The sequence below is a fragment of the Pinus tabuliformis genome, chromosome 8 (genome assembly GCF_031772625.1).
Source record: "Pinus tabuliformis cultivar Carrire ecotype Pingquan chromosome 8, CPIR1, whole genome shotgun sequence".
Classification (NCBI taxonomy): domain Eukaryota; kingdom Viridiplantae; phylum Streptophyta; class Pinopsida; order Pinales; family Pinaceae; genus Pinus; species Pinus tabuliformis.
This window is the reverse complement of record NC_142294.1, coordinates 559,056,855-559,068,448: the sequence shown is the minus strand read 5'-3', so window position 1 is coordinate 559,068,448 and position 11,594 is coordinate 559,056,855. Positions and strand designations below refer to the sequence as shown.

The following is an 11,594-nucleotide window of genomic DNA, read 5'->3' as shown; positions in this document are numbered from 1 at the left end:
GTTATAAATGCAAGTAACAGTGGATGCATCAGTATATTGTTGGGTGGATATTTGTAGTCCCAGACTTAGTTTTTTTGTAGACAAAAATATAAATATTGTATGATTACTTTTTGAATTTAATGGGTTATTTTGCATTGTCATTATAATAGAGATGGATAAAGAAGCACTACAACATGTTCTATTGCACATATATCTGTGATGCAATTGTGAGGTGATATTTCCATTATTTGTATATTTATTGTGGATTTGAAAATTTATGGGTACATGTTTGTTGTGCTTACATGAAAAGTAAATAAGTTAATATCCTAAACAATGGTAATCACATAATGTCTGAAGTTTAGAGTGGGAAAAAGTCCCATAACAATGTTGCTAAATGATTAAAGGTAGCATACATAATTCAATAACTGAAGTTAATGAGCTCAATGATCTATCCCAGTTCCAAACCATGATGAGTTAGAAGAAATGGGTTCTGAGACTCTTTGTATTAATGTACAAATTTATAAGAAAGATTGTTTGTTGACAAGATTTGGTCAATGTTCACATTAGGGTATGTGTTTACAAAGTGTTGTGTCGATAGGAAAACATTATGCAAAACAAAAAGGGAGTATCATGGGTCTAATCATGCCCTGTTGGTGTACTTCCATAGGCTTTATCCTTGGTGGTGCAGAAGCCTCCATTCCCACCACATGGAATTTGATGATGAGGGCCACGAGCCCTTGCCAATAGCCAAATGCTCTGACTATCCATGAGCACCCTCGAGGAGTTTCTTGGAGAGTTTGTGAGAATTCTAGAATAGTTGGAAAGTGGCAAGCAAGGTAGATAAGAGATGTAGGAGCGTCTATGCTGCCCTGCGAGGAATTCCCTACTCGAAGAGCATTTATTATGGAACAAAGGGGTGAAACCCTGAACTTAAAGAAAGGATTGGTTAAGGCTTATCATGTTTTAGTTGGGACCATGGGTGGGAAATATTTCGATTGGACCAACCATATTATCCTCTTACATGATTGGTAATCCCACATGGATTACTTGTGGGGCACATGTAGCAAGGTCGATAACTGAGACACTAGATAACGACATATTACTTGGATAATAGAATAACAAAAGTAGGGGGAACATGACTTAGTTAGAGGTCAGGAGGTCAATCCGTATGCACAGTGGAAGAATGTGCACGTAATATGTCGAATGGACTGGGTTGAAGGTCGGGAGTTACATGGTTGGGGAAATCCGAAGTTACGAGCTACAAGATGAGCCCACCCCGACTAGGTTTGGAGTTGGGAGTCAGGAGCGAGATGAAATCGTGAACTAAGAGACGTGTATGCCCCGACCATATGCCTATTGGGTGAATTGGTGGGGTCATGGTGGAACATCGCGTGGTAAAATGCACTTGGTGTTCTCCATCCTCTGTGCCTAAGAAAGATAAGGACGGAAATGCACATTTATCCATGTGTTTCCCATTTTTCATGAAATTTTATGTATCAGAGAAGCTATTGATTATGTTTTCCTTAAAGAAAAATATAGAGCAGGAGCCCCCTCGAACCCTTTAAGCTACTACCCATAGTGTAAGACATTTTTTTAATTGGTTTGGGGAATAATTCAAGACTGTTGTCCAGAGTGTAATTTTTTTTTAATTCGTTTGGAAAATATTTCAAGAATAGGCAATTAATTTCTTCTTGTCATTATTTTTACATATTTAACTTATTTGAAACCAATAGATATGTATTTCAAGATCAGAAGTGTAGCATATCCTATTAAACAAGTTGTTACATACATATATCTTGAAAATTCTCTTTTAGATGATAACTTGTAGGAAACACATATGAGTTTAATTATTTTATTTGTGTTTCCTATGCATACATATAAACAAGAGTTTTGACACAAGTAATGAGAAGATTAAGGAACTTTATACTCAACTAACTCGATATAAAGAACAAATAAATAAGACTAGATTTGGCTTTGTCTAAGAAGCTGTCAAAATACGATACTGCATGCACAATTGCAATTATTTTCTTGAGTCTCAAGTCAAGTATTGATATCATGAGTGTATATGTTATTTTAAACTATAAAGTATTTTTGGAATTTCAGTAACTGATTCTCAAAGAACACATTTCATGTTTGTTTGTCTATATACCCATACCAAGCAATCCATTTCTACATTTTTTTTTCTTTGGTATCAACACGGCTAAATAAGAAGAGTTATCTAGTTGCAGTTATAATCACATCTAAATACTTGATGTAGATGAATACAAGGACATGGTGAATCAAAAGGAACCTTTTGACAAAATGTGGAAATATTGTCACAACTCCTTGTGCTAGTTATGTATATAAGAACAGTTTCGCTGGAACTTTGGGCATTCCCAGTGTCCATCCCAGGTTCAACATTAAATAAAAAATCACTTCATGCTCCATCTCATAGATGTAATTTTTTTTATGGACACAATGACACAGAGAAATTACAACTAACAATACTGCAACAAAAGCCAATGCAATGTACCCTCTTGGGGAAACTTACAGAACACTATTGAAAATAATATTAACTCAATTATGCTATATAAAAGTAGAAACATTATAACAAGAAATAGATGATTCGAGTATATTATAAGCAATACCAATGTCATCAAGGATCAAGTGACAATCATGACTCGAACAACTGATATGCTTGCATCCAATTTACATAAGAAATTGTTAATAGTTGGAAAAAAATCCTCGTGCAACGATTGAGTATTTTCCCAATCAAAGTTCCAATTATAATTTTTTCATTTGGTGTGGTCATATACTCTCTGTAACAAAGGTCTAGTTTCCTATCTAAAACTAAAATTAGAGTAAGAAAAATGTGTAATATATTCTAATAATTTACAAAATATGAACATAGTGTGTTACAATTATTTACTACAATATAAAGAGCAACAATTAAAGGATTTAAATGATCATAATACCATGTGAAATATCATGTTATTTAAAATCCTATCTTGAATTGAATCTAGAAAATTGTACTAATAAGTTTCGGTTGAAAATTTAAATAAAAACATCCAAAAAAAAAAAACAGGTTTTCATCCTATTCAAACCAAATTTTTAGTATTTTCTTAAATATGTATGAAAGCACAGTCTAAAGTAAATAAATAACAATTTCTATCTCATAAATGAGAGAAAATATCCTAACCTTTGAATACTATGTTGCAATGATCAACTAGTAATAAGTAAATTAACAATTTTTAAATTCCTGATGATAAAACGATGTAGATTGCAAGACTGTTATAAGAAATGTTAAACAAAATTATCAAATATTCATTCAAGATGAAATAACATAATTCCTAGAGTAATATCAAAGGAATTTATTAAGTAATTAAAATGATATGCCGACATAAATCTCATATCTCATCACACATTAATACTGGAAATGATCTTCAAAAAAGTTGACACTTGAAAATTGATTAAAAACATTCAAGTTTGTAGTATTCATTGATTCTTGATCCTTTGCACCAATGCATAAGGGCCTATAAATGCTAAAAATAATAAGATAAGTCTTGGAACAAGAAAATCAACAGACTTTCTGAAAGTAAATACTTAATTCTGAAAATAAAAATTGTATGTTTGTTCAATTGATATTTGGCAGAGAAACAAACATCATTTCCTCATCTTCATAATCTTCGTAATTCACACTAAGTAGCAGGTGAGGTGCATGTACTTGGATATGAGTTTCCCATTGTGAATATATCTAGTATATTATAGAGAAATAAATGGAAGGAAATTGATTGATGTTGACCTGGTAGCTGGAAATCAATCCTTCGATCTCTTTCTTATTCTTTTGATATTTGACCTTAAATTTTTCAATAAGCTTTATTTGTTCAAAAGGAAGTTGTAATTTTTTTTTGGAAAGTTTCATGTTTCCAAACTTTAATAATTTTATTTATACCTGGTCCTTGACAACAAGATCTTCCATAGACTATTTTAATTCTCCTGGAACTACTTCCTTTAATGCCTTGGCATTTGATACGTCAAATTATTCTATAAGGGTTGTTCCTTTTTCCCAAATTGTTAAACATTACTCATATGTTGTTTGTATCCATGCTCTGATTTATTTTTCCTCTTTCTCCCTATGACATAAGGATGCAAGCATCAATCTTTTATCTCTCTTAGACACTTTTGGAATTTCATTAGATTGAAATTTCTTTTCCCAATCTAGAATAGATTGAAATTTGTTTTCAATTGATTTTTCTTCTTCTACTAACACTACAATAAAACCGCCCACGGGGCTTTGGATTGACGGTGAATGGGTGCGCTGTTAAGGCACTCCTTGCGATAGGTCACCGGTTCAAATCCCTCGGGGGTACTTAGGTTAGTCTTAACTAGAAAAAAAAAACACTACAATAAAACCATGTAATTAATGTCCCTTTTTGATTCCTTTTTTCATCTAGAGCCCATTTTTGGTGCTATTTGTGTCAATTTATCAAATATGGTGCAAAACTTGATACAAAGTTTTCATTGAGTTTTGTACCAAGTCTTACATTAAGTTTAGCACCACGTATTGTAATAGGTTTTGCATCAAGTTTTATGCTAAGTTTTCTGTTGTTCTTTGCACCATCTTTTGCATCAAGTTTGACACCTAATTTTGTTTCACCAACTTTTTCATTCTCTATCACATCCACTATTTGCACCTACACTTGCATCAACTTTTGCATCCCCTTTGCGCCAAGTTTTACATCGAGTTTGTGTCTAGTTCTGCATCTAATTTTGCATCTAATTTTGTGGCATCCACTTTTGCATATTGTTTTTCATCCGTATTTACATCCTCTTTTTCATCTGTGATTATGTCCACTATTGCATCTAATTTTCTTGTGCCATAATTTGCACCTAGTTTGACACCTCCCTTTGCACCCAATTTTGCTTCTAATTTTGCTTCTAATTTTTCATCCACAGTTTCATCCTCATATACATCTAAGTTTTCATTGAATTTTACATATATTTTTGTATCCCTTTTTGTATCCACTTTTGTGTCAAAATTTCCATAAGGTTTTGTGTCCCATATTGCATCTACTTTTGCATTGAATTTCGTTGCATCAACTTTTGCATCCTATTTTGCATCCATTGTTGCACCCATGTTTACGTTCACTTTTTCATCCATTTTTACATCTTATTTTGTATCTTCATTTTCTTCTTCTTTTTCATCTATTATTACATCCACTTTTGTTGTGCCACAATTTGTGCCATGTTTTTCACTTACTGTTGTAGCCACATTTTCTTCCAATTTTGCATCCATATTCACATCCTCTTTGCATCTATTTTTGCATCGACTTTTGTGTTGGGTTTTGTGTCTCATTTTGTATCTTCTTTTTCATCTACTTCCATTGCATCCATATTTTTCATCCAATTTTGTATCCAATTTTGTTGTGTCTTGCATCTAAGTTTGCATCTTTTTTTGTGTCTGTTATTACATCCACTTTCTCATCCACTTTTTTTGTAACACAATTTGTGTCATATATTGTGCCTACCATTACAACCCACATTTGCTTCCACTTTTTCATCTACATTTGCATCCTCTTTTCTATCCAATTTTGTATCAAATATCGTTTATGTTTTTGCATCCCATTTTGCATCTACTTTTACATCCACTTGTGATGTGTCCAATTTTGCATCTAATTTTGTGTCCACTATTGTACCCATGTTTACATCGCTTTTTTCATCCAATTTTGCCTCCTTTTGTCATCCAATTTTGTGTCCCTTTTTGCATTCATTATTGTATCCACATTTGTTTCACCACAATTCATGCTAAGTTTTATGCCTACTATTGCTGCAATAATTTCTTTGACTTTTGCATCCATGTTTCAATCCTATTTTGTGTCCAAATTTGCATCAAATATTGCATCTACTTTTTCATCCACTCGTGTGTCAATTTTTCTGTCTTATTTTGCATCTACTTATGTTGTGTCCACTCTTCATCCAATTTTACATCTATTTTGCCCCCATCTTTTTTGTTCACTTTTGCATCCCTTTTCCAACACTCATCATATTTTTTGCATTAATTATATTTCTTATTACATTAACAATTATGAAAAACTGATGACAATGTCAATAATTATGACAATGATTATAATGAAGATTATGAAGATGACATGAATTTTGATCTGGATGATGATGATGACGATGATGATGATGCTAATGACCTTGACCAATATTCCCAAGTTTTAAATCTTGTCATGGTCATAATCATAATCATTATCTTTGGCGTCATCTTCCAAGTCATCATTATCATTATTTTCATCTTGGTCATCATCAACAACAATAATGGCATGAATGATGATGACGATGTCCATGAAAACGATGACAACAATGATGATAGAAATTACATTAATTATGATGATGGGGATGATGAAGATTATAATGATGATGATAATGGTAGTGATGATGATGATCATCGATCATCTCTCAAAAATAGAGTTGTTATTTCTCTTGCATATATCATGTGTCCTAACAACCTTTTTCTAGCACTCATAACATTTTTTGAGTTGATTATATTTTGTATGACGCCTATAATTATGAACAATTGACGACAATGTCCATAATCATGATGATGATGATGATGATGATGACAATGACATGAATGGTGATTATGATGACAATAAGGATGACGACAATTGTGGTGATGATGACGATAATGAATATGATGTAAATGATTATGATGATGCCAATGACCTTATAGTCATGGATTAATGAACTTACTAGTTTCAAGATCATCTTCTACATATGTACTACTATTAGACCTCTTAGATTTTTTGTCTCTATTGGGATATTTTTTTTCTCAATAATATCTATTAGACTTTCTATATACATGAGATTCAAGGGATGTTTTATTGTCTTTATCAAGATTTGGAAGGATAACAATGTAAACTTTGAAACGGGAACTATAAACTCAAAATGGGAACTCTCGTAAAAAAAACCTAAAAAAACATCAAAAACAATGCTAAAAACGAAAAGTGTGTATACTGGAACGATGGGTTTTCTTTAGGATCAATTTTGAACATGTTTTAAAAATTCCAGTGAAAACAAAATTTTCATGCAAAAAAAACCTTGAAAACGAAAAAGTGTTGATACTAAAGCAACGATTTTTTTTTAGGGTCAATTTTCAACATTTTTAAAAAATGCTAGTAAAACCGAATTTTTATGTGCAAAAAAATAGTTGTTTATGAGGAAAAAACACACTAATTTTTTTGGTAGAATAACATTTTTCTTTCCTAAGTATAAATTCAACATGTTTTCAACCATAACATGCTAGATACAAAAGAAATTGGAATTTTTTCAATGATAAAATTAAAAAACCATGACATTATGAACAAATTACATGACTAAATGAATCAAAATGTCATTATTTGTATATTGAATGAAACATAGATTATATCTCTAATTTAATGTTGCATTGTAGATATTCTAAACAATAAAAATTATCACAATTAAGACATATAATCGAACAACATAAAAATGACTCATAACTTCTGATTTAAAACCATATGGAAATCAAACATTTTATTTCAAGATACGATGCAAACATCACTTATATAAACTGTCTTAGACAACTATTCAGAATCACTCGTATTTTCTTGCACACCATCAGAATTCACATCTTTAGATGAATGACTGGATGGAGATGAAGATGTTCCATATTCTTCTCTTTCATCAACTAGTGCCCCATCTGAGTCCATATGCATGCCCACCATTTCAAGTTTCAAAATTCTTCTAGATCTACAACTGGTTTCAGCAGACTCCCATCTCAACACTATTCCTTCTGGTAACAATATTTTTAGAATCTCTATCATCATAGCCAAGATAGACACCAAATTGGTGTATGAGACCCCTTTGTAAGGACCTACGGTCCTTGGCACGCCCACCGGCATGAAGTGCGACAGCTCAACTTGGTGAATGAGCGGTTGAACAAAGGAATGCGAGCTCTGGCTTAATGTGCGTGGAGACACATGTTATAATACGCGTAAGGAAGGAAGAGTGAGAGTTTATAAGGCATGGGGAAGCATGCAAACACACCCATGGGCTGTCCTACGAGCTTGGCAAAGGCCGATGAACATAAATGAAGGATTTGCGATGCATAGGGGTGTTTCATTACATGGTGGACGGGTCGACTTGGACAGCCAACTCACCCAACCATCCATACAAATAGAATGAAGGCATGAGGCATTTGAACATCGATCTTTTGGTCATCAACTCAAGAAAAGGAGAAGTGCGCAGTAAGAAGTGAAGCCGTAGCGAGGAAGGGAAGGCGTAGCTCTATGCACCCAACCTTGGGCAAAGGCCGCACGTGATAAAACACACAGGTTCTCGATCTTGGGTGAAGGCACAGATGAAGGCGCCGGTGTAATTCCCTGCGGTTGGCGAGTCAACCGAGCGCGTGCTCCACCCATAATGTGAAGTGACTAAGTGCAAAAAACATGAGGCAACCAAGGGCATGGCACCTATGCAGATGAGTTGGAGCCTTGTGTGTTTATATGGCGAGTTGGGGAGCTCGTCACACAAGTTGATCGTGGATGAAGGCAAACGTGAGGGCGAGTTGGGTGGCGGTCCCATGCCATGGGCAGGCTAACCACATGAGGACGACATAACATTTGTAAAGACGCAATGGTTGGGAGTTAGTTGGATGGTCGGCCAAAGGGCATAACTCCACGCAAAGAAGCATATATACATACAATGGAAGTTTGGCATTTGGCATCGAACTTGGCATTGGTCTTCAACCAACGAACAAAGGTGCGAGTGAAGGAGTATAGTCGCAGAGAAGGTGCAGGTTATGCACCCAGTCGCCGGGCAGGTTACACAAGTCTTGCACGAAGTTGGAAGCGGTTGAAGGTGTGGGTGGAGGGCATGCAAAGGCGCCTACCCACTAAGTCTTGTGAATGAGTTTGGGTTGTAATCCGGGTGAGGGTCGTGCATGGGCGCACCCGCCCGCCTTGATAAAGAGCTCATGTATTGTATGTTTGGTTGAAGGGTGAGACCACCGTGCTATCTTGCACGGGTGGGTGCCCAACTTGGTTGTAACGTCAGTCGAGTTATACTCCTGGTCACTTGTAGAAATTCTCTCTCATATAATAAAAGATTTACTTGCATATGAATGTGTTCATGCTGCTGTTTTATATTGTTATGATATTAATGGATTCCACACATTAATATGTTATTCATGTATAAAGATGAATGTTAAGGCATAGTTCGTAAAGTAAGATAACAATGGACCGTGTTAATTACTTAGGCGGTTCCGTACCCGGCCAATTTAACGAAAAAAGAATTGGGGGCATGACAGGTGGTATCAGAGCTTGTTCATAGGTAGCAAAGTTGTTGCTTGATGAATGCAGAGAATAGACATGTATGCGGGGAAAAGTTATGGAGAAATCGTGGATGAAAAGTCTGGGTTTTGTGGACTTGATGGTTCATGGCAAGACCATTCAAGATTTGGTGGACACGGGGGCCACTCATAACTTCATGACGACACAGTTGGAAAAAGAGTTTGGACTGATGATCTTCCCATCAAATGTGGAAGTCAAGGCAGTGAAATCTAGAGCTAAAGTGGTGGGTTTGGCACATGAAGTGTCTGTGCAGATAAAATACTGAAAGGGTCAATTGAACTTCACATTGATGGAGATGAACGACTTTGATATGATACTTGGACAAGATTTCTTGAAGGACAACAGGGCTATTGTTGTCCCCTTCTGTGATGAGGTGGTGCTGGTTGGACAGTCACAAACATGGACTTTGCCCACTCATAGGCAAAGAATGGAAGTCAAGGTGCGGCATGTTTCTACACTGAGTTTGGAGAAGGCTATGAAGGAGTCAGATATGGAGACATATGCGGTGATGTTCAAGGGAGTCAAAGGTGATGGAGTGAGGATGCCTGTTCCAGCCGAGATTTCTGAGGTACTGGCCAAATATGCAGATTTGATGCCTGATGAGCTACCAAAGAAGCTTCCGCCAAGGCATGCAGTGGACCATAGAATTGAGCTTGAGCCAGGAAAGAAACCCCCGGCTAAAGAACCTTATCGGTTGTCAGGACCTGAGTTGGAGGAATTGAAATGACAGCTAAAGGAGTTAGCTAATGCAAGTTTCATCAGACCTTCAAGGTCCCCCTATGGAGCTCCAGTATTGTTCTAGAAAAATAAGGTTTCGAGTGAGCTACGGATGTGTTGTGATTACCATGCATTGAATAAGCAAACGGTAAGGAATAGGTTTCCTCTACCATTGGCTTCTGATTGCTTTGACAAGCTTGTGAAAGCTCGAGTGTTTTCCAAGCTGGATTTGAGGCATGGATATTATCAGGTGTGGATAGCTGAAGGAGACAAGAAGAATACCGCGATAGTAACAAGGTATGGTAGCTTTGAGTTCCTTGTTATGCCATTCGGGTTGCGTAACGCTCCTGCTACGTTTTGCACTTTGATGAATGATGTCCTACAACCATACCTGGATTCGTTCGTAGTAGTGTACTTGGAAGATATAGTGGTGTATAGTGACAACATGGAGGATAATAAGAAGCACTTGGCGATGGTGTTCGAGGCACTGAGGGCAAATTAGTTGTACATGAAGAAGTCTAAGTGTGTGTTCGCTCAGACTGAGATTCTGTTCCTTGGGCATATTGTTGGTCAAGGGTACATATAGATGGAGCCGAGCAGAGTGAAGGTGATCAAGGACTGGGTTGAACTCAAGAATGTCCATGAGATGAGGGTGTTTTTGGGCATGACCAACTACCAACGGAAGTTTGTAGAGGGGTACTCCAAGGTAACATCATCACTGATAGACCTATTGAAGAAATACAAGAGGTGGAATTGGATGGATAAATGTCGAAAGACATTTGATAATTTGAAGAAGAGGATGGTTACAACACCGATACTGAAGTTGCCTGACTTCGAGAGACCATTTTAGGTACACACAGATGCTTCAGATTTTTCCATAGGAGGGGTTCTTATGTACGATGGGCATCTAGTGGCGTATGAGAGTCGGAAGTTGCAGGATAGAGAATGGACGTATCCGGTCCATGAGAAGGAGATGACTGCAATCATTCACTGTCTACATGTGTGGAAGCATTACCTGATTAGGAAGTCGTTTGTTGTCAAGACTGACAACGTTGCAACAAGTTATTTTTCATCACAACCGAAGATTTCTGCGAAGCAAGCTCGTTGGCAGGACTTCTTGGTAGAATTCGACATCACTATCGAGTATAGACCGAGAAGACACAATGCGGTAGCAGATGCCCTTAGTAGGAAGGGACAACATGCAACATTGGAAGGAGAAGATTAGGTGGAAAGGAGTAGGAGTCGAATTCAGACGTCAGAAGAGATGCGAAATAAGCTCAAGGAAAGTGTTGAGACCGATACTTTGGCGCAGAATGTAGTGAAGCAGATAAAGGAGGGGAAGACACGAAATTTCTTTCTAGAGATGGGTTCTTGTTCTTTGGAAACCGACTCTATGTTCCAAAGTCATCTGGACTTAGGAGGCACCTTTTGAAGGACTGCTAGGACTCACCGTGGGCTGGCCACCCAGCGCAGCGTCATTCTTTGGCATTGTTGGAGAGAGGATTCTTTTGGGAGAAGATGCGGGAGGATGTAGAGGAGTATGTA

At 36.5% G+C, this 11,594-nt stretch overlaps 1 protein-coding gene across 1 annotated transcript; it reads left to right on the top strand.

Annotated features, from left to right (window-relative positions):
- Positions 1–10,161: 10,161 nt before the first annotated feature.
- Positions 10,162–11,274, top strand: LOC149236690 (uncharacterized). Its single transcript, XM_089368999.1, has 2 exons — positions 10,162–10,346; positions 11,073–11,274. The coding sequence occupies exons 1-2, from the start codon at positions 10,162–10,164 to the stop codon at positions 11,272–11,274; spliced, it is 387 nt and encodes a 128-aa protein (XP_089225125.1).
- Positions 11,275–11,594: the final 320 nt, after the last annotated feature.

Excerpts from the sequence above, each read along its gene's own strand:
- LOC149236690 (XM_089368999.1), top strand. The coding sequence starts at position 10,162 with ATGTGTTGTGATTACCATGCATTGAATAAGCAAACGGTAAGGAATAGG. Across the intron at positions 10,347-11,072 it reads AATACCGCGATAGTAACAAG|GAAGTCGTTTGTTGTCAAGA; the intron begins GTATGGTAGCTT and ends TTACCTGATTAG.